Source organism: Haliotis rufescens, unplaced genomic scaffold (genome assembly GCF_023055435.1).
Source record: "Haliotis rufescens isolate VD_foot unplaced genomic scaffold, xgHalRufe1.0.p SCAF_9, whole genome shotgun sequence".
Classification (NCBI taxonomy): domain Eukaryota; kingdom Metazoa; phylum Mollusca; class Gastropoda; order Lepetellida; family Haliotidae; genus Haliotis; species Haliotis rufescens.
The window spans coordinates 6,507,230-6,532,928 of NW_025964383.1; the positions used below are offsets into that span (position 1 = coordinate 6,507,230).

The 25,699-nt window shown below is 42.1% G+C and overlaps 1 protein-coding gene across 3 annotated transcripts in view; it reads right to left on the minus strand.

The window, feature by feature from the left end:
• Nucleotides 1–4,576: 4,576 nt before the first annotated feature.
• Nucleotides 4,577–25,699, minus strand: part of LOC124118715 — a 29,458-nt gene continuing 8,335 nt past the window's right edge. For all 3 annotated transcript variants that reach the window (XM_046480952.2, XM_046480953.2, XM_046480951.2), the window contains exons 2-3: nt 6,800–6,891; nt 4,577–5,765 (exon numbers count right to left, since the gene is read on the minus strand). In XM_046480952.2, the coding sequence (XP_046336908.1) occupies nt 5,377–5,765; nt 6,800–6,891 (481 nt within the window). In that variant the 3' untranslated portion in view covers nt 4,577–5,376. The remainder of the gene's footprint in view (nt 5,766–6,799; nt 6,892–25,699) is intronic.

Genomic DNA, 25,699 nt, shown 5'->3' on the forward strand with positions numbered 1-25,699 from the left:
CACCTTAAAAAATGAAAGAAAACAATTGTTACACAGATTGTACTACCTTAAACCCAATACGTATAAAATGAACTTACTCTTCATTAATCAACGACTAGGAACATTGAGAAAATTGTCCATTTTTCGTAAAACCCTGGTGTCATTGTTTAAACCCCTCAAATAACTCTTTCGCTTTGTAATTGCTCGTACATATATTGTTACCTCAGTGAATCTGCTGAAATGATGTACCCTCTTATGCCGCGGGTAGCGGTCTGAGTGTACAGTAAAGCTCCGGTCAGACAGGCAGTGGACCTTTGAAAGCGCAGCCAGTTCTGCTGGTAGCTGCACCGTACTAGAGACACTGGGTGGGTTGTTCCCACACAGCTATGAGAAGTAAATACGAGCTACTTCCGCTGTGACGGAAAGCCAAGCTGGAGATAGGCAGTAGTTTGAAAAAATATCTGTTTTTGGTGTAAAACACATCTCCAACGAACAAGAGATAACAAACCTGGTCAATGAAAAGGTGAGATTTGTGATAAAACATCTGATATAATGATTTACCATTTAAGTTGTATTTCCTGTACTGCTTGGCATTGTTTTATAAGGATAGCTTAAGATTACTGTGTATACTTGCTCAAAAACTAAGCTGGCACCTTTTCACCCAGATCCACCATTGATTCCATTAAGAAATACCAAAAAATGTAACTTAAAATAATTTTGATGCAATGATCTGTAGAAATTGTGTCTGAAACTATTTGTACCAGGAATAATACATTCCAGTATCATGTTATTTTAGTTGCAGCTATTTTTTTATAAAATAAGTGTAGCACTATTTATGTTGTTGGATATTCATTACGTATGGAAGTTTGGCGAGTCACCGTGGAGGCTTCCCGCGTATTTGCCAATTCGATCGTGAAAACTATGTTAGTAGTCAATAGTCAAATTACAACACATATAATATGTTTATAACGAGTCAAAGTATGGCATTTATGATGTATGTATCCATTTATTGTCAACTTAGGTTCGTTTTAAGGCGCCAACAGCGATAATCTGATCGTGGTTGTTTAACGGTGAGTTGCTGCGAACTGCCGATCAGTTCACACACGATTTCGCCGAAATTAGTGTACTGGTAATCAATATTGTATGTAATTTTGAATATATACTGAACCGCAAAAGAAACGTCACCCCAAGTCACATTGCATGAAAATTTGTCATTTAAATATCTGGGGAATTTTTGTCAAAGTTTCTAAAATTTAACATTACCATGTCCTTACATTTACCTTGAAATTTGATGATAAAAAAACGAAGCAGATGACAATAAAAACGATCGCCCAAACGCATCACGTCATCGGCCATGGTAACCCGATGCACGTGAGTTCCATGCAAACTGAAATGCACATGCGCTCCCCCATTTCTTGCCCTGTAAAAATTTCCCCAGATGAGATAACATTCATTCGTTATTAAATTGCTACCACGTGCCAAGACAAGAAATCAGCGACACGTTATTCGGATGCTTGTGTTTTTGAGAGAGACTCGTTGCTTGGTCCGAGGATCATGGTGTGGGGTGGAATTGGTCTTGCACAGAGGGTCGGCCCTGTGGTCTTCCAGAACATCGGTCCAGGGTGAGGCAATGGTGTCACAGCAGCTCGGTACATTGATCAAGTCTTGAGACCACACGCCATACCTCATTTGGCACGTCGCCGAAGCTTGATATCGCCCATGCCCACACTGGGAGAGCAACAAGCTCAAGAGACTTCCTGAAGCAGAATGGCATCATACGTCCCGATTTAAACGCCATTGAGCACATGTGGGACGAGATTCAAAGACGACTGAATGACGTCCGACTAAGGCCGACAACTGCAGCTGAACTGCGTCAGGCGTTCCCCAGAGTGTGGGCTCAAGTGCCTATGGCCTTCATCAACCGCCTCATCCATTCCATGTATCGACATTGAACGGCAGTCATCAATGCACATGGCGGACACACGCGTACGAGATACTGACTTGTGATGCAATTTTCTCAGAGACTAGTGTTTCACTTTAAGAACATTTGACACCTTAATTTCAACCTTGATGATCAGTTTTACCAAGATTCATCTTTTAAATATCTCTCAAAGTATGTTTACAGTGTTTGGACAAATAAGGTTTCTCATATATCTACCCATGGTGATGTTTTTTTTGCGGTTCAGTATAATTAATACAATAGATTACAAACATTAAGCTATATATATTATATACAATGATCACTTTTTATAAGGATACGTTGACAGGTTGTTTCCGGTGTATGTGCTCACGTTCATGTCTCTGTGTTGCATGGGGGAACACATCAAAACTCATTATGGCGTGTATCATGCCCCCGCCCCTCTACACAACTGTAATATTTTGGTGGAAAAGTGCTCACAATACACAATAGAAAATACTCTACTCCTATTTTGAAGTCTCTATGGGTCCCCCAAGAGAATACCAACATTTACATTTTTTTTAAATCCAGAGACTCGAAGATGCTCTTTATCCCCTTATGGAAGATGCTACAATCATATCTGGTAGCGTGTGTAGGCAAGTGTGATCATTCCGGGGGAGGCACGATGGTATCGCCACTGAAGCCACAATTTGGTGTTTTGTACCAAATATATTTTTTATAATAACCGACCGACTACATGTTTTCACAGAAGATACCAAAAACAATTTAATTAAAATAAATTAGAAAAGATTAATCTGTGCCGATGTATATAATGCTCACCATTGAAACTCACAGTAAAGAAGATAAAACCGTTGTGTATTGCAGTAATGTTATAGATTGTTACATGCTGTTTGCATTGTTGCGGGTTGTTATTGAATATTTAATAGCATGGTGCTGATGCTGGCATGGTGATACTGGCATGCGTGATGCTGGTATGCGTGATGCTGGCATGCTGATATTGGAATGGTGATACTGGCATGCGTGATGCTGGCATGGTCTTACTGGCATGGTCTTACTGGCATGGTGATACTGGCATGGTGATGCTGGCATGCATGATGCTGACATACTGATACTGGCATGCGTGATGCTGGCATGGTGATGCTGGCATGGTGATACTGGCATGCATGATGCTTGCATGCTGATACTGGCATGCGTGATGCTGATACTGGCATGCGTGATACTTGCATGCTGATGCTGGCATGCGTGATTCTGGCATGCTGATGCTGGCATGCGTGATGCTGGCATGCGTGATACTGGCATGCGTGATGCTGGCATGCTGATACTGGCATGCTGATACTGGCATGCTGATACTGGCATGCGTGGTGCTGGCATGCTGATACTGCAATGCGTGATACTGCCATGCGTGATACTGGCATGCGTGATGCTGGCAAGCTGATACTGGCATGCGTGATGCTGGCATGCTGGCATGCTGATACTGGCATGTGTGATGCTGGCATGCGTGATGAGGGCATGGTGATACTGGCATGTGTGATGCTGGCATGGATATACTGGCATGCGTGATACTGGCATGCTGATACTGGCATGCGTGATACTTGCATGCTGATATTGGCATGCGTGATACTGGCGTGCTGATACTGGCATGCTCATGTTGGCATGCGTGATACTTGCATGCTGATACTGGCATGCGTGATTCTGGCATGCTGATGTTGGCATGCGTGGTGCTGGCATGGTGATGCTGGCATGCTGATACTGGCATGCGTGATACTGGCATGCTGATACTGGCATGCTGATACTGGCATGCGTGATACTGGCATGCTGATACTGGCATGCGTGACGCTGGCATGGTGATACTGGCATGTGTGATGCTGACATGGATATACTGGCATGCGTGATACTAGCATGCTGATACTGGCATGCGTGATACTGGCATGCTGATACTGGCATGCGCGATAATGGCATGCGTGATACTGGCATGCGTGATGCTGATACTGGCATGCGTGATACTGGCATGCGTGATACTGGCATGCGTGATGCTGGCATGCTGATAATGGCATGCGTGATACAAGAACTAGATACTAGATTTATCCATTTGTGATGTGCACAATATATGCCTTGTTCGATGTTGATGTAAACACTTATATAAGGTAGTGTTGCAATGCTTATTCATTGACGTTGATGGGTTAATGGATACAACTTGCCATAAAACGCTAATATATGTATTGCCCACGCTTACCAGTGAGATACTTATAGAAAACATGTTATAGTTAATTCGTACGCAAGGAAACACCAACAGGTACAGGAAAGTTGTCTTACCCATACACAAGAGATTGCATAGTTACCATTGTGTCAGGACCAGGTATGTACACGTATGCGAGTGGGTGTACGACCCAAACGACATGTCTCCAACAAACAACACATAACTTGGATCTCCGTCACCACTCACCTCACTCTTTGTTTCAGGCCGAACAGAGGATACCTTTGATGAGTTGTTATAAGAATACATTATATATCTGGTGTGGTTTCCAAACATATATGTGTACAAATAATAGTAACCTATTCTGTCTACCATTCGCGTTCAACAATTTACCATTGTTGTTCAATGTCCAATCTAATGGTACTGGTTGAATGAACACGTGTAAAGCCAATACTTCGGTAATGATAAATGAGAAATGCATAACATGAATATAAAATCTTCTATTTATTTGATAAGAAATCATCTATTTATTTATGTAATAAGAAAATGCAAAAAGTGCTCAAAGATAAAACGTTTGAAAACTTTGAGAAATAACACAAATACGCACGAACGCACGCACACACGCACGCACGCACTCACACTTTTTCATAAATTCTCAAAGGCTGACGTAAATATTTTGTCATGGTTAGGCTGGTATCTGCGCATGTGAAGGGCGAACGTTCACACTGGTTAGAAGTCCAGCACATGCATCGATACCTTCCTATCGCGCCTTACTCATCGAAGTGTGTTCGTTCTAGCGTGTCGGCATGTGTGTATGACTTGTCCATGACTTCTGTGTGAGCCCATAAGGTCAAGGTAGTGCTGGGGCAGCGGCATGCACAGCACGCGGTACCGCCCTGGCGCCAGTTGGAGTCAAAAGGGTCGTATGCCCTCAGCTATGGCATGTCGACGTGTAGTTTTATGCAATAATAGGAAGTATTCTTATGGTACGAGTTTTGTAATTTCCATAGTTTAAGATGGACTGTCGAAGCGCTGCAGAACCGAACCAAGGTGGGGTCTTACTGCGGCGTAGCACCCCCCAAAACCACTTGGGCACCCACCCCCTTTGTTAGCATGGGTTCCTGGACTTGTTAGTTGACAATAATGTTGTGTCAAGAAGACCACAAGGCTTAAGACTACTGGCATACCTATATCCCTAACTTCCACAGATGATCTGACTTCCATCGAAACTTTGATTACCATGTTCTCCAGTAACAGAGGCGGTACGAAAGGTATTAAAATTTAATCAAAAACGTGAAGATGTAAAAGGTGCAAGAATTATGAAACAAGTTGTGAAGACATATGGGGAAAACACAAGTGACTGTGATGCGGCGTTGATGTTAACATTGGTGCCGGAGAGGCAGCGTTTGTAGTAGAAGCCGTCCACCTCCAAACAATAGTGCATCTTATTACAACAGTCGGACGGTCTGCGGCACGTTCCCCAGTAGTTGGAGCAGCATTTGTTGTGCGAGCCACACTTGAGTCTGTCCTCGCATTGGTATGTGTAGAGACAAGGCTGGTGCAGCACGCTCTTGGTGCAGCGGGCGTCGGTGCCGGGGTGGCCTTGTTCGCACCTCCCACTGCAACACTCTTTGTCCGAGCTGCAGCCTTCGTTAGACCATTTGCACAGAAAGCCTAAAGAAAACCCACATTTAGCGCCGAGTATTGTTCTGTTTCAAAATCACATCACATCACATCATTATGTATTATGTATTGGAGAAAACACGCTTACCAGGTTTTGGTAGACAGGGCATGCCCTGGGGGTCGGCAAAAACCGCGGATGCCCTGGGGAGAGGGAAAAACCAAGGGGGCAAAGCTCCCGCGGTTTTTTCCGACCCCCAGGGCATGCTCTGTCTACCAAAACCGAGGGAAAGTGTTTTTCCATACTTATAAACCGAAAAAAGAAACTTAAAACAACATTTACCAACATTTTTATGTTTCGAACATACTTTCCATGAACCTTAGGAAACGCGCGTAAAATATCTGTTGCTGGCGTACGGATCTTGAAAAGGACATTCTAAAAACCAGTGTGGCACTCATGGTACACTCACTGGGCTTCAGATATGAAGGTTGCGAGTTGTTTGATTTTACATTTCATTACATGTTACAATCTGAACGGAAGTTACATAAATAAAATACCCAGGACATTATATAAAATCTCTGGGATATTATAGCTGATATGACTTGAATATCCTATAAAATCCCAGGGACATTACAACGTCCCTTTTTATGAGATTTAACCCGACTGGAAAGTAAAACCTCACAATAGGTTTTAATGCCTATAGAAAGAAGTCTCTTACTTAATAGCGATCCAAATGAATAGGTTTATAAGTAGTTGGCAGGATGAACATTCTGACTAGTGGAGATGACCGGACACTTTAGCCGATGAGGGAGACAGGGAAAAAGGACAACGGATCTCTGACGATATAACCCTTCTAATCTTTTGCAGCACATTACACCATACAACGGATTAGACATATTAATCAAGTCACTCAGTTTGACATTTATTTTTACATTGTAAACTTACGCCATGGCCAAAGATAATTACCACGACTAGCTTTGTCCAGTACATATACTGTCACACTGTGACACGGTGTAATCTACCTTATTTGTTACTGCTGATGTCACATTTGGTTGTGATTGTATTACTACAATGATGAGTTATCTACCTTCTACTGGCAGGATGGTGAAGGCCAGAAACACTGTCACCTGCAATAGCACCGTGGACAGTCGCATCCTGGCAGTCTGGCCTCCAGCATAGCTGTAACAAGACAATATCCAACATACTAAACAACGCCAGCATAGCTGTAACAAGACAATATCCAACATACTAAACAACTCCAGCATAGCTGTAACAAGACAATATCCAACATACTAAACAACTCCAGCATAGCTGTAACAAGACAATATCCAACATACTAAACAACTCCAGCATAGCTGTAACAAGACAATATCCAACATACTAAACAACTCCAGCATAGCTGTAACAAGACAATATCCAACATACTAAACAACTCCAGCATAGCTGTAACAAGACAATATCCAACATACTAAACAACTCCAGCATAGCTGTAACAAGACAATATCCAACATACTAAACAACTCCAGCATAGCTGTAACAAGACAATATCCAACATACTAAACAACTCCAGCATAACTGTAACAAGACAATATCCAACATACTAAACAACTCCAGCATAGCTGTAACAAGACAATATCCAACATACTAAACAACTCCAGCATAGCTGTAACAAGACAATATCCAACATACTAAACAACTCCAGCATAGCTGTAACAAGACAATATCCAACATACTAAACAACTCCAGCATAGCTGTAACAAGACAATATCCAACATACTAAACAACTCCAGCATAGCTGTAACAAGACAATATCCAACATACTAAACAACTCCAGCATAGCTGTAACAAGACAATATCCAACATACTAAACAACTCCAGCATAGCTGTAACAAGACAATATCCAACATACTAAACAACTCCAGCATAGCTGTAACAAGACAATATCCAACATACTAAACAACTCCAGCATAGCTGTAACAAGACAATATCCAACATACTAAACAACTCCAGCATAGCTGTAACAAGACAATATCCAACATACTAAACAACTCCAGCATAGCTGTAACAAGACAATATCCAACATACTAAACAACTCCAGCATAGCTGTAACAAGACAATATCCAACATACTAAACAACTCCAGCATAGCTGTAACAAGACAATATCCAACATACTAAACAACTCCAGCATAGCTGTAACAAGACAATGTCCAACATACTAAACAACTCCAGCATAGCTGTAACAAGACAATATCCAACATACTAAACAACTCCAGCATAGCTGTAACAAGACAATATCCAACATACTAAACAACTCCAGCATAGCTGTAACAAGACAATATCCAACATACTAAACAACTCCAGCATAGCTGTAACAAGACAATATCCAACATACTAAACAACTCCAGCATAGCTGTAACAAGACAATATCCAACATACTAAACAACTCCAGCATAGCTGTAACAAGACAATATCCAACATACTAAACAACTCCAGCATAGCTGTAACAAGACAATATCCAACATACTAAACAACTCCAGCATAGCTGTAACAAGACAATATCCAACATACTAAACAACTCCAGCATAGCTGTAACAAGACAATATCCAACATACTAAACAACTCCAGCATAGCTGTAACAAGACAATATCCAACATACTAAACAACTCCAGCATAGCTGTAACAAGACAATATCCAACATACTAAACAACTCCAGCATAGCTGTAACAAGACAATATCCAACATACTAAACAACTCCAGCATAGCTGTAACAAGACAATATCCAACATACTAAACAACTCCAGCATAGCTGTAACAAGACAATATCCAACATACTAAACAACTCCAGCATAGCTGTAACAAGACAATATCCAACATACTAAACAACTCCAGCATAGCTGTAACAAGACAATATCCAACATACTAAACAACTCCAGCATAGCTGTAACAAGACAATATCCAACATACTAAACAACTCCAGCATAGCTGTAACAAGACAATATCCAACATACTAAACAACTCCAGCATAGCTGTAACAAGACAATATCCAACATACTAAACAACTCCAGCATAGCTGTAACAAGACAATATCCAACATACTAAACAACTCCAGCATAGCTGTAACAAGACAATATCCAACATACTAAACAACTCCAGCATAGCTGTAACAAGACAATATCCAACATACTAAACAACTCCAGCATAGCTGTAACAAGACAATATCCAACATACTAAACAACTCCAGCATAGCTGTAACAAGACAATATCCAACATACTAAACAACTCCAGCATAGCTGTAACAAGACAATATCCAACATACTAAACAACTCCAGCATAGCTGTAACAAGACAATATCCAACATACTAAACAACTCCAGCATAGCTGTAACAAGACAATATCCAACATACTAAACAACTCCAGCATAGCTGTAACAAGACAATATCCAACATACTAAACAACTCCAGCATAGCTGTAACAAGACAATATCCAACATACTAAACAACTCCAGCATAGCTGTAACAAGACAATATCCAACATACTAAACAACTCCAGCATAGCTGTAACAAGACAATATCCAACATACTAAACAACTCCAGCATAGCTGTAACAAGACAATATCCAACATACTAAACAACTCCAGCATAGCTGTAACAAGACAATATCCAACATACTAAACAACTCCAGCATAGCTGTAACAAGACAATATCCAACATACTAAACAACTCCAGCATAGCTGTAACAAGACAATATCCAACATACTAAACAACTCCAGCATAGCTGTAACAAGACAATATCCAACATACTAAACAACTCCAGCATAGCTGTAACAAGACAATATCCAACATACTAAACAACTCCAGCATAGCTGTAACAAGACAATATCCAACATACTAAACAACTCCAGCATAGCTGTAACAAGACAATATCCAACATACTAAACAACTCCAGCATAGCTGTAACAAGACAATATCCAACATACTAAACAACTCCAGCATAGCTGTAACAAGACAATATCCAACATACTAAACAACTCCAGCATAGCTGTAACAAGACAATATCCAACATACTAAACAACTCCAGCATAGCTGTAACAAGACAATATCCAACATACTAAACAACTCCAGCATAGCTGTAACAAGACAATATCCAACATACTAAACAACTCCAGCATAGCTGTAACAAGACAATATCCAACATACTAAACAACTCCAGCATAGCTGTAACAAGACAATATCCAACATACTAAACAACTCCAGCATAGCTGTAACAAGACAATGTCCAACATACTAAACAACTCCAGCATAGCTGTAACAAGACAATGTCCAACATACTAAACAACTCCAGCATAGCTGTAACAAGACAATATCCAACATACTAAACAACTCCAGCATAGCTGTAACAAGACAATATCCAACATACTAAACAACTCCAGCATAGCTGTAACAAGACAATATCCAACATACTAAACAACTCCAGCATAGCTGTAACAAGACAATGTCCAACATACTAAACAACTCCAGCATAGCTGTAACAAGACAATATCCAACATACTAAACAACTCCAGCATAGCTGTAACAAGACAATGTCCAACATACTAAACAACTCCAGCATAGCTGTAACAAGACAATATCCAACATACTAAACAACTCCAGCATAGCTGTAACAAGACAATATCCAACATACTAAACAACTCCAGCATAGCTGTAACAAGACAATATCCAACATACTAAACAACTCCAGCATAGCTGTAACAAGACAATATCCAACATACTAAACAACTCCAGCATAGCTGTAACAAGACAATATCCAACATACTAAACAACTCCAGCATAGCTGTAACAAGACAATATCCAACATACTAAACAACTCCAGCATAGCTGTAACAAGACAATATCCAACATACTAAACAACTCCAGCATAGCTGTAACAAGACAATATCCAACATACTAAACAACTCCAGCATAGCTGTAACAAGACAATATCCAACATACTAAACAACTCCAGCATAGCTGTAACAAGACAATATCCAACATACTAAACAACTCCAGCATAGCTGTAACAAGACAATATCCAACATACTAAACAACTCCAGCATAGCTGTAACAAGACAATATCCAACATACTAAACAACTCCAGCATAGCTGTAACAAGACAATGTCCAACATACTAAACAACTCCAGCATAGCTGTAACAAGACAATATCCAACATACTAAACAACTCCAGCATAGCTGTAACAAGACAATATCCAACATACTAAACAACTCCAGCATAGCTGTAACAAGACAATGTCCAACATACTAAACAACTCCAGCATAGCTGTAACAAGACAATATCCAACATACTAAACAACTCCAGCATAGCTGTAACAAGACAATATCCAACATACTAAACAACTCCAGCATAGCTGTAACAAGACAATATCCAACATACTAAACAACTCCAGCATAGCTGTAACAAGACAATATCCAACATACTAAACAACTCCAGCATAGCTGTAACAAGACAATATCCAACATACTAAACAACTCCAGCATAGCTGTAACAAGACAATATCCAACATACTAAACAACTCCAGCATAGCTGTAACAAGACAATGTCCAACATACTAAACAACTCCAGCATAGCTGTAACAAGACAATATCCAACATACTAAACAACTCCAGCATAGCTGTAACAAGACAATATCCAACATACTAAACAACTCCAGCATAGCTGTAACAAGACAATATCCAACATACTAAACAACTCCAGCATAGCTGTAACAAGACAATATCCAACATACTAAACAACTCCAGCATAGCTGTAACAAGACAATATCCAACATACTAAACAACTCCAGCATAGCTGTAACAAGACAATATCCAACATACTAAACAACTCCAGCATAGCTGTAACAAGACAATATCCAACATACTAAACAACTCCAGCATAGCTGTAACAAGACAATATCCAACATACTAAACAACTCCAGCATAGCTGTAACAAGACAATATCCAACATACTAAACAACTCCAGCATAGCTGTAACAAGACAATATCCAACATACTAAACAACTCCAGCATAGCTGTAACAAGACAATATCCAACATACTAAACAACTCCAGCATAGCTGTAACAAGACAATATCCAACATACTAAACAACTCCAGCATAGCTGTAACAAGACAATATCCAACATACTAAACAACTCCAGCATAGCTGTAACAAGACAATATCCAACATACTAAACAACTCCAGCATAGCTGTAACAAGACAATATCCAACATACTAAACAACTCCAGCATAGCTGTAACAAGACAATATCCAACATACTAAACAACTCCAGCATAGCTGTAACAAGACAATGTCCAACATACTAAACAACTCCAGCATAGCTGTAACAAGACAATATCCAACATACTAAACAACTCCAGCATAGCTGTAACAAGACAATATCCAACATACTAAACAACTCCAGCATAGCTGTAACAAGACAATATCCAACATACTAAACAACTCCAGCATAGCTGTAACAAGACAATGTCCAACATACTAAACAACTCCAGCATAGCTGTAACAAGACAATGTCCAACATACTAAACAACTCCAGCATAGCTGTAACAAGACAATGTCCAACATACTAAACAACTCCAGCATAGCTGTAACAAGACAATGTCCAACATACTAAACAACTCCAGCATAGCTGTAACAAGACAATGTCCAACATACTAAACAACTCCAGCATAGCTGTAACAAGACAATGTCCAACATACTAAACAACTCCAGCATAGCTGTAACAAGACAATGTCCAACATACTAAACAACTCCAGCATAGCTGTAACAAGACAATGTCCAACATACTAAACAACTCCAGCATAGCTGTAACAAGACAATGTCCAACATACTAAACAACTCCAGCATAGCTGTAACAAGACAATGTCCAACATACTAAACAACTCCAGCATAGCTGTAACAAGACAATATCCAACATACTAAACAACTCCAGCATAGCTGTAACAAGACAATATCCAACATACTAAACAACTCCAGCATAGCTGTAACAAGACAATATCCAACATACTAAACAACTCCAGCATAGCTGTAACAAGACAATGTCCAACATACTAAACAACGTAACGAGACAATCTTAATCACATTATACAGCTGGACACATAACACAGCTGTAACAATATTAAACACTTTACACAGTTGTAACAAGACACCATTTAACACATTAAATATCTGTAGCAAGACAATAAATGACACAATATATATTGATGCCTTATATATGTGTAACAAGACCATAATTGACACATTACCGTGTATTTTAATATCCTGTAGCACAACAGTGGGCATAATGTAGGGTTGTAACGAGACAACAGTGGACACCGTGTAGAGTTGAAACGAGACAATAGTGGACACTGTGTAGAGATGTAACGAGACAATAGTGGACACTGTGTAGAGTTGTAACGAGACAATAGTGGACCCCGTGTAGAGTTGTAACGAGACAATAGTGGACCCCGTGTAGAGATGTAACGAGACAATAGTGGACACTGTGTAGAGATGTAACGAGACAATAGTGGACACTGTGTAGAGTTGTAACAAAACAATAGTGGACACTGTGTAGAGATGTAACGAGACAATAGTGGACACTGTGTAGAGACAATAGTGGACACTGTGTAGAGATGTAACGAGACAATAGTGGACACTGTGTAGAGACAATAGTGGACACTGTGTAGAGTTGTAACGAGACAATAGTGGACACTGTAGAGACAATAGTGGACCCCGTGTAGAGATGTAACGAGACAATAGTGGACACTGTGTAGAGATGTAACGAGACAATAGTGGACACTGTGTAGAGATGTAACGAGACAATAGTGGACACTGTGTAGAGATGTAACGAGACAAAAGTGGACCCCGTGTAGAGATGTAACGAGACAATAGTGGACCCCGTGTAGAGATGTAACGAGACAATAGTGGACCCTGTGTAGAGATGTAACGAGACAATAGTGGAACCCGTGTAGAGATGTAACGAGACAATAGTGGACCCCGTGTAGAGATGTAACGAGACAATAGAGGACCCTGTGTAGAGATGTAACGAGACAACAGTGGAACCCGTGTAGAGATGAAACGAGACAACAGTGGAACCCGTGTAGAGTTGTAACGAGACAATAGTGGACCCCGTGTAGAGTTGTAACGAGACAATAGTGGAGCCCGTGTAGAGTTGTAACGAGACAACAGTGGACCCCGTGTAGAGATGTAACGAGACAACAGTGGACCCCGTGTAGAGTTGTAACGAGACAACAGTGGAGCCCGTGTAGAGATGTAACGAGACAACAGTGGAACCCGTGTAGAGTTGTAACGAGACAACAGTGGACCCCGTGTAGAGTTGTAACGAGACAACAGTGGAGCCCGTGTAGAGTTGTAACGAGACAACAGTGGAGCCCGTGTAGAGTTGTAACGAGACAATAGTGGACCCCATGTAGAGTTGTAACGAGACAACAGTGGACCCCGTGTAGAGTTGTAACGAGGCAACAGTGGACCCCGTGTAGAGTTGTAACGAGACAACAGTGGACCCCGTGTAGAGTTGTAACGAGACAACAGTGGACCCCGTGTAGAGTTGTAACGAGACAACAGTGGACCCCGTGTAGAGTTGTAACGAGACAACAGTGGACCCCGTGTAGAGTTGTAACGAGACAAAAGTGGAGCCCGTGTAGTGAGGTGAGGTGAAATTGGGTTTAACGTCGCGTTCAAGATTATTGCATTTATATAGCGACGTGCATGCACGTGTATGTGTGTGTGTGTGTGTGTGTGTGGCTGCTTGTACTAGTCCGGACTGATGCCGATTTATAGTGCTAGCTCACTGAGATACCATGCCGCAGTTTAACATGAATACCCCACTCAGACAGTATACTGACTCCGAGCCGACCAGTCCTTGTTTTAGCCCCTTAATGCCGAGCGCCAGACAGGGTAACAACAAGTACAATCTTTTAACGTCTTTTTGTATGACGCGGCCGGGGATCGAACCCCGGACCTTCCGCTCTCCGGGCGGACGCTCTACCCAAAGACCACGGAGGCGGTCCGGAGCCCGTGTAGAGTTGTAACGAGACAACAGTGGAGCCCGTGTAGAGTTGTAGCGAGACAACAGTGGAGCCCGTGTAGAGATGTAGCGAGACAATAGTGGACCCTGTGTAGAGATGTAACGAGACAATAGTGGACCCCGTGTAGAGTTGTAGCGAGACAATAGTGGACCCCGTGTAGAGTTGTAACGAGACAACAGTGGAGCCCGTGTAGAGATGTAACGAGACAACAGTGGAACCCGTGTAGAGTTGTAACGAGACAACAGTGGAACCCGTGTAGAGTTTTAACGAGACAACAGTGGACCCCGTGTAGAGTTGTAGCGAGACAACAGTGGAGCCCGTGTAGAGTTGTAACGAGACAACAGTGGACCCCGTGTAGAGATGTAACGAGACAACAGTGGAGCCCGTGTAGACTTGTAACGAGACAACAGTGGACCCCGTGTAGAGATGTAACGAGACAACAGTGGAGCCCGTGTAGACTTGTAACGAGACAAAAGTGGACCCCGTGTAGAGTTGTAACGAGACAACAGTGGAGCCCGTGTAGACTTGTAACGAGACAACAGTGGAGCCCGTGTAGAGATGTAACGGAGACAATAGTGGACCCTGTGTAGAGATGTAACGAGACAATAGTGGACCCCGTGTAGAGTTGTAACGAGACAACAGTGGAGCCCGTGTAGACTTGTAACGAGACAACAGTGGAGCCCGTGTAGAGTTGTAACGAGACAACAGTGGACCCCGTGTAGAGATGTAACGAAACAACAGTGGACCCCGTGTAGAGATGTAACGAGACAATAGTGGACCCCTTGTAGAGATGTAACGAGACAATAGTGGACCCCGTGTAGAGTTGTAGCGAGACAACAGTGGACCCCGTGTAGAGTTGTAACGAGACAACAGTGGAGCCCGTGTAGAGATGTAACGAGACAACAGTGGAACCCGTGTAGAGATGTAACGAGACAATAGTGGACCCTGTGTAGAGATGTAACGAGACAACAGTGGAGCCCGTGTAGAGTTGTAACGAGACAATAGTGGACCCCGTGTAGAGTTGTAACGAGACAACAGTGGACACCGTGTAGAGATGTAACGAGACAATAGTGGACCCCGTGTAGAGTTGTAACGAGACAACAGTGGACCCCGTGTAGAGTTGTAACGAGACAATAGTGGAGCCCGTGTAGAGATGTAACGAGACAACAGTGGAGCCCGTGTAGAGTTGTAACGAGACAATAGTGGAGCCCGTGTAGAGTTGTAACGAGACAACAGTGGAGCCCGTGTAGACTTGTAACGAGACAACAGTGGAGCCCGTGTAGAGTTGTAACGAGACAACAGTGGACCCCGTGTAGAGATGTAACGAGACAACAGTGGAGCCCGTGTAGAGTTGTAACGAGACAATAGTGGAGCCCGTGTAGAGTTGTAACGAGACAATAGTGGAGCCTGTGTAGAGTTGTAACGAGACAACAGTGGACCCCGTGTAGAGATGTAACGAGACAACAGTGGACCCCGTGTAGAGATGTAACGAGACAATAGTGGACCCCTTGTAGAGATGTAACGAGACAATAGTGGACCCCGTGTAGAGATGTAACGAGACAACAGTGGACCCCGTGTAGAGATGTAATGAGACAACAGTGGAGCCCGTGTAGAGTTGTAACGAGACAATAGTGGAGCCCGTGTAGAGATGTAACGAGACAATAGTGGACCCTGTGTAGAGATGTAACGAGACAACAGTGGAGCCCGTGTAGAGTTGTAACGAGACAATAGTGGACCCCGTGTAGAGTTGTAACGAGACAACAGTGGACACCGTGTAGAGATGTAACGAGACAATAGTGGACCCTGTGTAGAGTTGTAACGAGACAATAGTGGACCCCGTGTAGAGTTGTAACGAGACAACAGTGGACACCGTGTAGAGATGTAACGAGACAATAGTGGACCCCGTGTAGAGTTGTAACGAGACAACAGTGGACCCCGTGTAGAGTTGTAACGAGACAATAGTGGAGCCCGTGTAGAGATGTAACGAGACAACAGTGGAGCCCGTGTAGAGTTGTAACGAGACAATAGTGGAGCCCGTGTAGAGTTGTAACGAGACAATAGTGGAGCCCGTGTAGAGTTGTAACGAGACAACAGTGGTCCCCGTGTAGAGATGTAACGAGACAACAGTGGACCCCGTGTAGAGATGTAACGAGACAATAGTGGAACCCGTGTAGAGATGTAACGAGACAATAGTGGACCCTGTGTAGAGATGTAACGAGACAACAGTGGAGCCCGTGTAGAGTTGTAACGAGACAATAGTGGACCCCGTGTAGAGTTGTAACGAGACAACAGTGGACACCGTGTAGAGATGTAACGAGACAATAGTGGACCCCGTGTAGAGTTGTAACGAGACAACAGTGGACCCCGTGTAGAGTTGTAACGAGACAATAGTGGAGCCCGTGTAGAGATGTAACGAGACAACAGTGGAGCCCGTGTAGAGTTGTAACGAGACAACAGTGGACCCCGTGTAGAGATGTAACGAGACAACAGTGGACCCCGTGTAGAGATGTAACGAGACAATAGTGGACCCCTTGTATAGATGTAACGAGACAATAGTGGACCCCGTGTAGAGATGTAACGAGACAACAGTGGACCCCGTGTAGAGATGTAATGAGACAACAGTGGAGCCCGTGTAGAGTTGTAACGAGACAATAGTGGAGCCCGTGTAGAGATGTAACGAGACAATAGTGGACCCTGTGTAGAGATGTAACGAGACAACAGTGGAGCCCGTGTAGAGTTGTAACGAGACAATAGTGGACCCCGTGTAGAGTTGTAACGAGACAACAGTGGACACCGTGTAGAGATGTAACGAGACAATAGTGGACCCCGTGTAGAGTTGTAACGAGACAACAGTGGACCCCGTGTAGAGTTGTAACGAGACAATAGTGGAGCCCGTGTAGAGATGTAACGAGACAACAGTGGAGCCCGTGTAGAGTTGTAACGAGACAATAGTGGAGCCCGTGTAGAGTTGTAACGAGACAATAGTGGAGCCCGTGTAGAGTTGTAACGAGACAACAGTGGAGCCCGTGTAGAGTTGTAACGAGACAATAGTGGAGCCCGTGTAGAGTTGTAACGAGACAACAGTGGACCCCGTGTAGAGATGTAACGAGACAACAGTGGAGCCCGTGTAGAGTTGTAACGAGACAATAGTGGAGCCCGTGTAGAGATGTAACGAGACAATAGTGGACCCTGTGTAGAGATGTAACGAGACAACAGTGGAGCCCGTGTAGAGTTGTAACGAGACAATAGTGGACCCCGTGTAGAGTTGTAACGAGACAACAGTGGACACCGTGTAGAGATGTAACGAGACAATAGTGGACCCCGTGTAGAGTTGTAACGAGACAAAAGTGGACCCCGTGTAGAGTTGTAACGAGACAATAGTGGAGCCCGTGTAGAGATGTAACGAGACAACAGTGGAGCCCGTGTAGAGTTGTAACGAGACAATTGTGGAGCCCGTGTAGAGTTGTAACGAGACAATAGTGGAGCCCGTGTAGAGTTGTAATGCGACAACAGTGGAGCCCGTGTAGAGTTGTAACGAGACAAAAGTGGACACTGTTAAAACAAAAACAACAAAGTGAAATACCATATTAATTCGTCTTGTCGTGTAAATACAGGCATCATGGTGTACAGTGACCACTTACATATCCTGTAACCACTGCAACTAATATAAACCCAATGTTTAGCATCACCGAGCAAGGCATGGGTGAAAGTGAAATGATGTTAAATGTCGCGTTTATTCTACTTATAATGCGCGCGCGCGCGCGCGTGTGTGTGTGAGTGAGTGAGTGTGAGTGAGTGTGTAAGTGCGTGCGTGCGTGCGTGCGTGCGTGCGTATGTGTGTGTGTGTGTGTAGAGTAACAACAAGTACCATCTTTTGGATGGAACCCCTACTTTCTGCTTTCCGGGCGGACGCTCTACCACTAGACCAAGGAGGCGGTCGCAAGGCAGGGGCCAGAACTGTCAGTAGATTACCATGTCTTAGAACAAAGGAATGCTTCTTCTTTCCTCAGACATCTCCCGCTCATACATAACAAAGCGGAAATTGAATTTTCACGCCGAATCCTTTGATGTGTTTTGCCATCTCCATGTCTTGGTCGGCCTGCATTCCCCAGCGCGTACACATCAGCTTTAGTGTACAACCGCCATGACCCACTGACCATGTTGCATGCTATTACAGGTATTGAAGCTATGTTTAAGGCAGTCCAACATTATATGTGAACGACAAAAATATTTTTGTAAATAATGAAATTTGTTAATACCAGGGAGAGGGCAATCTAAGTTGGAAGAACCTGTCTCCCAATCCCGTTTACTTCTTGTTAATGTATTATGTTTAATATATAAAGAGAGTGATACAGACTAGTGTACATACAATCCTACATGTATCCCATTCGATACATACAACACACTGGTGTACATACAATCCCACATATATCCCATTCGATATATACAACACACTGGTGTACATACAATCCTACATATATCCCATTCGATATATACAACACACTAGTGTACATACAATCCTACATATATCCCATTCGATATATACAACACACTAGTGTACATACAATCCTACATATATCCCATTCGATATATACAACACACTGGTGTACATAGAATCCCACATATATCCCATTCGATATATACAACACACTAGTGTACATACAATCCCACATATATCCCATTCGATATATACAACACACTAGTGTACATACAATCCTACATATATCCCATTCGATATATACAACACACTGGTGCACATACGGTCCTACATATATCCAATTCGATATATACAACACACTGGTGTACATACAATCCCACATATATCCCATTTGAGATATACAACACACTGGTGTACAAACTGTCCTACATGTATCCCATTCGATATATACAACACACTGGTGTACATACAATCCCACATATATCCCATTTGAGATATACAACACACTGGTGTACCGACTGTCCTACATATATCCCATTCGATATATACAACACACTAGTGTACATACAATCCTACATATATCCCATTCGATATATACAACACACTAGTGTACATACAATCCTACATATATCCCATTCGATATATACAACACACTGGTGTACATACAATCCCACATATATCCCATTCGATATATACAACACACTGGTGTACATACAATCCCACATATATCCCATTTGAGATACACAACACACTGGTGTACATACTGTCCTACATGTATCCCATTCGATATATACAACACACTAGTGTACATACAATCCTACATATATCCCATTTGAGATATACAACACACTGGTGTACATACGGTCCTACATATATCCCATTCGATATATACAACACACTGGTGTACATACAATCCCACATATATCCCATTCGATATACACAACACACTGGTGTACATACGGTCCTACATATATCCCATTTGAGATACACAACACACTGGTGTACATACGGTCCTACATATATCCCATCTGAGACATACAACACACTAGTGTACCCACTGTCGTACAAATATCCCTTTTGAGATATACAACACACTGGTGTACATACGGTCCTACATATATCCCATTGGAGATATACAACACACTGGTGCACATACGGTCCTACATGTATCCCATTAGAGATATACAACACACTGGTGCACATACGGTCCTACATGTATCCTATTGGAGATATACAACACACTGGTGCACATACGGTCCTACATGTATCCCATTAGAGATATACAACACACTGGTGCACATACAGTCCTACATTTATCCCATTAGAGATTTACAACACACTGGTGCACATACGGTCCTACATAAATCCCATTAGAGATATACAACACACTGGTGCACATACGGTCCTACATATATCCCATTGGAGATATACAACACACTGGTGCACATACGGTCCTACATGTATCCCATTAGAGATATACAACACACTGGTGCACATACGGTCCTACATGTATCCCATTAGAGATATACAACACACTGGTGCACATACGGTCCTACATTTATCCCATTAGAGATATACAACACACTGGTGCACATACGGTCCTACATGTATCCTATTTAAGACATACAACACACTTGTGCACATACGGTCCTACATGTATCCTATTGGAGATATACAACACACTGGTGTACAAACGGTCCTACATATATCCTATTTAAGATATACAACACACTGGTGCACATACGGTCCTACATGTATCCCATTTAAGACATACAACACACTGGTGCACAAACGGTCCTACATGTATCCTATTTAAGATATACAACACACTGGTGCACAAACGGTCCTACATATATCCCATTTAAGATATACAACACACTGGTGCACAAACGGTCCTACATGTATCCCATTTAAGACATACAACACACTGGTGCACAAACGGTCCTACATGTATCCCATTAGAGATATACAACACACTGGTGCACATACAGTCCTACATATATCCCATTGGAGATATACAACACACTGGTGCACATACGGTCCTACATGTATCCCATTAGAGATATACAACACACTGGTGCACATACGGTCCTACATTTATCCCATTAGAGATATACAACACACTGGTGCACATACGGTCCTACATATATCCCATTGGAGATATACAACACACTGGTGCACATACGGTCCTACATATATCCCATTGGAGATATACAACACACTAGTGTACCCACTGTCCTACATATATCCCATTAGAGATATACAACACACTGGTGCACATACGGTCCTACATGTATCCTATTGGAGATATACAACACACTGGTGCACATACGGTCCTACATGTATCCCATTAGAGATATACAACACACTGGTGCACATACGGTCCTACATGTATCCCATTAGAGATATACAACACACTGGTGCACATACGGTCCTACATGTATCCCATTAGAGATATACAACACACTGGTGCACATACATGTACGGTCCTACATTTATCCCATTAGAGATATACAACACACTGGTGCACATACGGTCCTACATGTATCCCATTAGAGATATACAACACACTGGTGCACATACGGTCCTACATTTATCCCATTAGAGATATACAACACACTGGTGCACATACGGTCCTACATATATCCCATTAGAGATATACAACACACTGGTGCACATACGGTCCTACATGTATCCTATTTAAGACATACAACACACTGGTGCACATACGGTCCTACATGTATCCCATTTAAGACATACAACACACTGGTGTACATACTGTCCGACAGGTATCCCATTTGAGATGTAAAACACAATGGTGTACATACTGTCGTACATATATCCCATTTGAGATATACAACACACTGGTGTACATACGGTCCTACATATATCCCAGATCGGATCGACGCGTTGTGCAAAAATGCAACAGATATAAAGATGGTAGCTAGAGTTAGTGTGAAGTACTGACAGCGATAATATCAGTTGAGCCCTTTTCCCTGTGTATTAGGCATAATTACTAGCAGTGGCAGCAGCAGTCTGACATGCAGTCGTTTTCACCTGAAACTATACAGCGGGAGTCACAATACAACACTACAGTTGGACAAGTCTAGATTATACCATGAGCTGAATCAATCCATGCATATGGATGACGATGATGAGAGTGAATATCAGTGGCATAATTGGTCGATACCAGCATCACATTCCACCGAGATACCGAGTAAAGAGATAATTGAAGCTGTGTTGTGTGTCCCACATGGTTGACTGCAGCTTAAGCTGTCGGTCGATTGTGACGTAGGGCTGTTTTGTGGATATGAACATCCCAGGGACTCTCCACCATGACCACGTTGGAAACTAGAATACACTTACCGAGGTCGTCATCATTATCGGCTAAGGTTATCACGGTTTTATTGACAACTTGTGTGTTCCTTGGGGAATGGGTTTCCCACAAAGAGGACTGGCAATAGAGATAGATGGTGATGCTGTAGCAACATGACAGGGGCTGTAGAGAATCAAACAACTTCAGTCCTCGATCAATATCCATATGCTGCTGTAGGGAACAAACAGGTTTACGTCCAAGTCATTGAGGAACCTTCTGGTCCGCCACAGGGATTTGAATAAACACCTTCTCTCATTGGCGGCATGGCTGAGTGAAATCCTAACTCAAGATTAAAGCAATATCCAGCTTCTGACAATGAGGGCTCCCGCTGAATCTCTGTCCACCCCGACCTTGGTGTAGGCAGGTTCTCGTCTAGACATTGGTTTATACATAATACAGACATATATAAAACAAATTGACATGTTGGCGTCTTGTCTGTATGTCTACATCATCGTTTTCAAATAGTTATGTCATCTTGATGATAATGTGTTATTGGTCACAGGAAGATGTAGGATTACAATATAATGAAAACAACATGGCATATTCAAAGTAGATGACTTGGGACAAGCTAAATTTAACACATCGGTCGCATGAGTCCGTTCCCCATTCTTGCAGAAACCTTTAAAACTGTCTGGATGTGTCATACAACAAACTGGCGTTGCCTGGAGATCACATGACCAGAACAGGAGTTTCCCAGATATATCGTGAATGACAAGATTGGCAGGGTTTGTAATGTCATTATATGACTACAGTACAGTACAGTACAGTACAGTACAGTATAGTACAGTTGACTCGTGCTCATGGAGCTGGTGAGATGTAGTCTGCTTACTGTCAATACCCAAGAGCCAGGCAGTCACACGACCCAGCTTCAGCAGCCATTGCCAAGTCCTCGACCTGTCGATATGCGACGTACACTGTGATGACAGTGGCAGCGTCGACTCCTACCCACACCACGAGGAAGGCAGGATTCCTTAATCTCAAAGAGATGTTGTCAGATGTCACGCCACACAGTTTGAAATGCCCATGCATCGTTAACTCAATAACCAGTTGCTGGAGGCCCTGTACTTCTCTGACATTTCCTCAGTGAACAATGTACGGGACATTTTGGGCCAAACACGCATCTAGAAACAGTAGAGATTTGCAGCCAGCGAGCTTCAGTTTGTAGCAATGCTGTGTCACGCCCATTGATCAACTAAAACAAGATACGAATAAAACCAGCCATTACAAAAGCTATAGCGTAACTGTGTGTTCTCAAGATGTCAGCTTAACACATTCCTTCCTCAATATATCACTAAGTTTTTTACACAACCGTTTCCCCCGTTTCATTATCCCCGAACTCTGATCAAGCTGCAGTTGTCATGCGACGTTTCTGCATCGCCAATGTTGCCGGTCTTGTTTTATACACAACAAGCAATTAGAAGGAATGGTTTCTTTTAATAATTAATCTCTTGAGCTACCTGTCAGCCAGTTTGCACGCAGGTGTGCAACAGCGACTGTTTAACGGCATGTTCTCCACAAACACATGTAAACCTCTTTATATCTATAGATAGTATAGCATTTCCTTGTTTCAAACATACAAGGCAACCTGAATATAGCGTAAATCTACATATATGTTATCCCTTATATAGCATGCTCTCTAACTCAACCCTGTATAGCGAACGATCTATCGATCGTATAGTTATGTGTAACACCCGTGTATATCGATCACCTCTTGGCTTCACACATACTTGTAAACCTGAATATATCGATCACCTCTTTACTTCAAATATATGTGTAAACCTGTATAAATCGATCACCTCTTTACTTCACATATACTTGTAAACCTGTATATATCGATCACCTCTTTACTTCAAATATACTTGTAAACCTGTATATATCGATCACCTCTTTACTTCACATATACTTGTAAACCTGAATATATCGATCACCTCTTTACTTCACATATACTTGTAAACCTGTATATATCGATCACCTCTTTACTTCAAATATACTTGTAAACCTGAATATATCGATCACCTCTTTACTTCAAATATACTTGTAAACCTGTATATATATCGATCACCTCTTTACTTCAAATATACTTGTAAACCTGAATATATCGATCACCTCTTTACTTCAAATATACTTGTAAACCTGTATATATCGATCACCTCTTTACTTCAAATATACTTGTCAACCTGTATATATCGATCACCTCTTGACTTCAAATATACTTGTAAACCTGAATATATTGATCACCTCTTTACTTCAAATATACTTGTAAACCTGAATATATCGATCACCTCTTTACTTCAATATACTTGTAAACCTGTATATATCGATCACCTCTATACTTCAAATATACTTGTAAACCTGTATATACTAGTATCGATCACCTCTTTACTTCACATATATGTTTAAACCTGAATATTTCGATCACCTCTTTACTTCACATATACTTGTAAACCTGAAGAAATCGATCACCTCTTTACTTCACATATATACTAGCCACATAAAGAAACGGAGAAAATATATTCTGGATTGAAATACAACACAGCGAGAACAAAATGATGCAGACGCTGTAGCAGCTGAATGATCGGACCATAAGAAAATGTCAACGGGACCTGAACAACATCTGTTACGATGACGTCAGAAGATCAAAATGGAGTAGGGGGTCAAACGACAAAGTCACAAAGTCAATAACGGGTATGACCACCCTGTGCGTGAATCACAGCAGTGCATCGGCGACGCATGGAGTCCACTAAATGGGCATGGAAGGCCTGGGGAATGGCCGGCCATATCCTCCTCAAATCCTGTGCCAAGTCACGGACGTTATCTGGAGGATGTGGAAGACGACGCAGACGGCGCTCCTTTTCATACCACACATGCTCTATTTGGGAGAGATCTGGAGAAATTGCAGGCCATGGCAGTAACATGACATTGTTATGGTGAAGGAAATCCATTGCGACCCTAGCCGTGTGAGGACGAGCGTTGTCCTGTTGAAATGTCAATCCCGGGCCATGACGTTGCAGGAAAGGAATGACCTCAGAATCTGATCTCTGTAGCCAACACTGGTGAGATTGCCCTGAACAACCACCAAAGGGGTTCGGTGCCGTG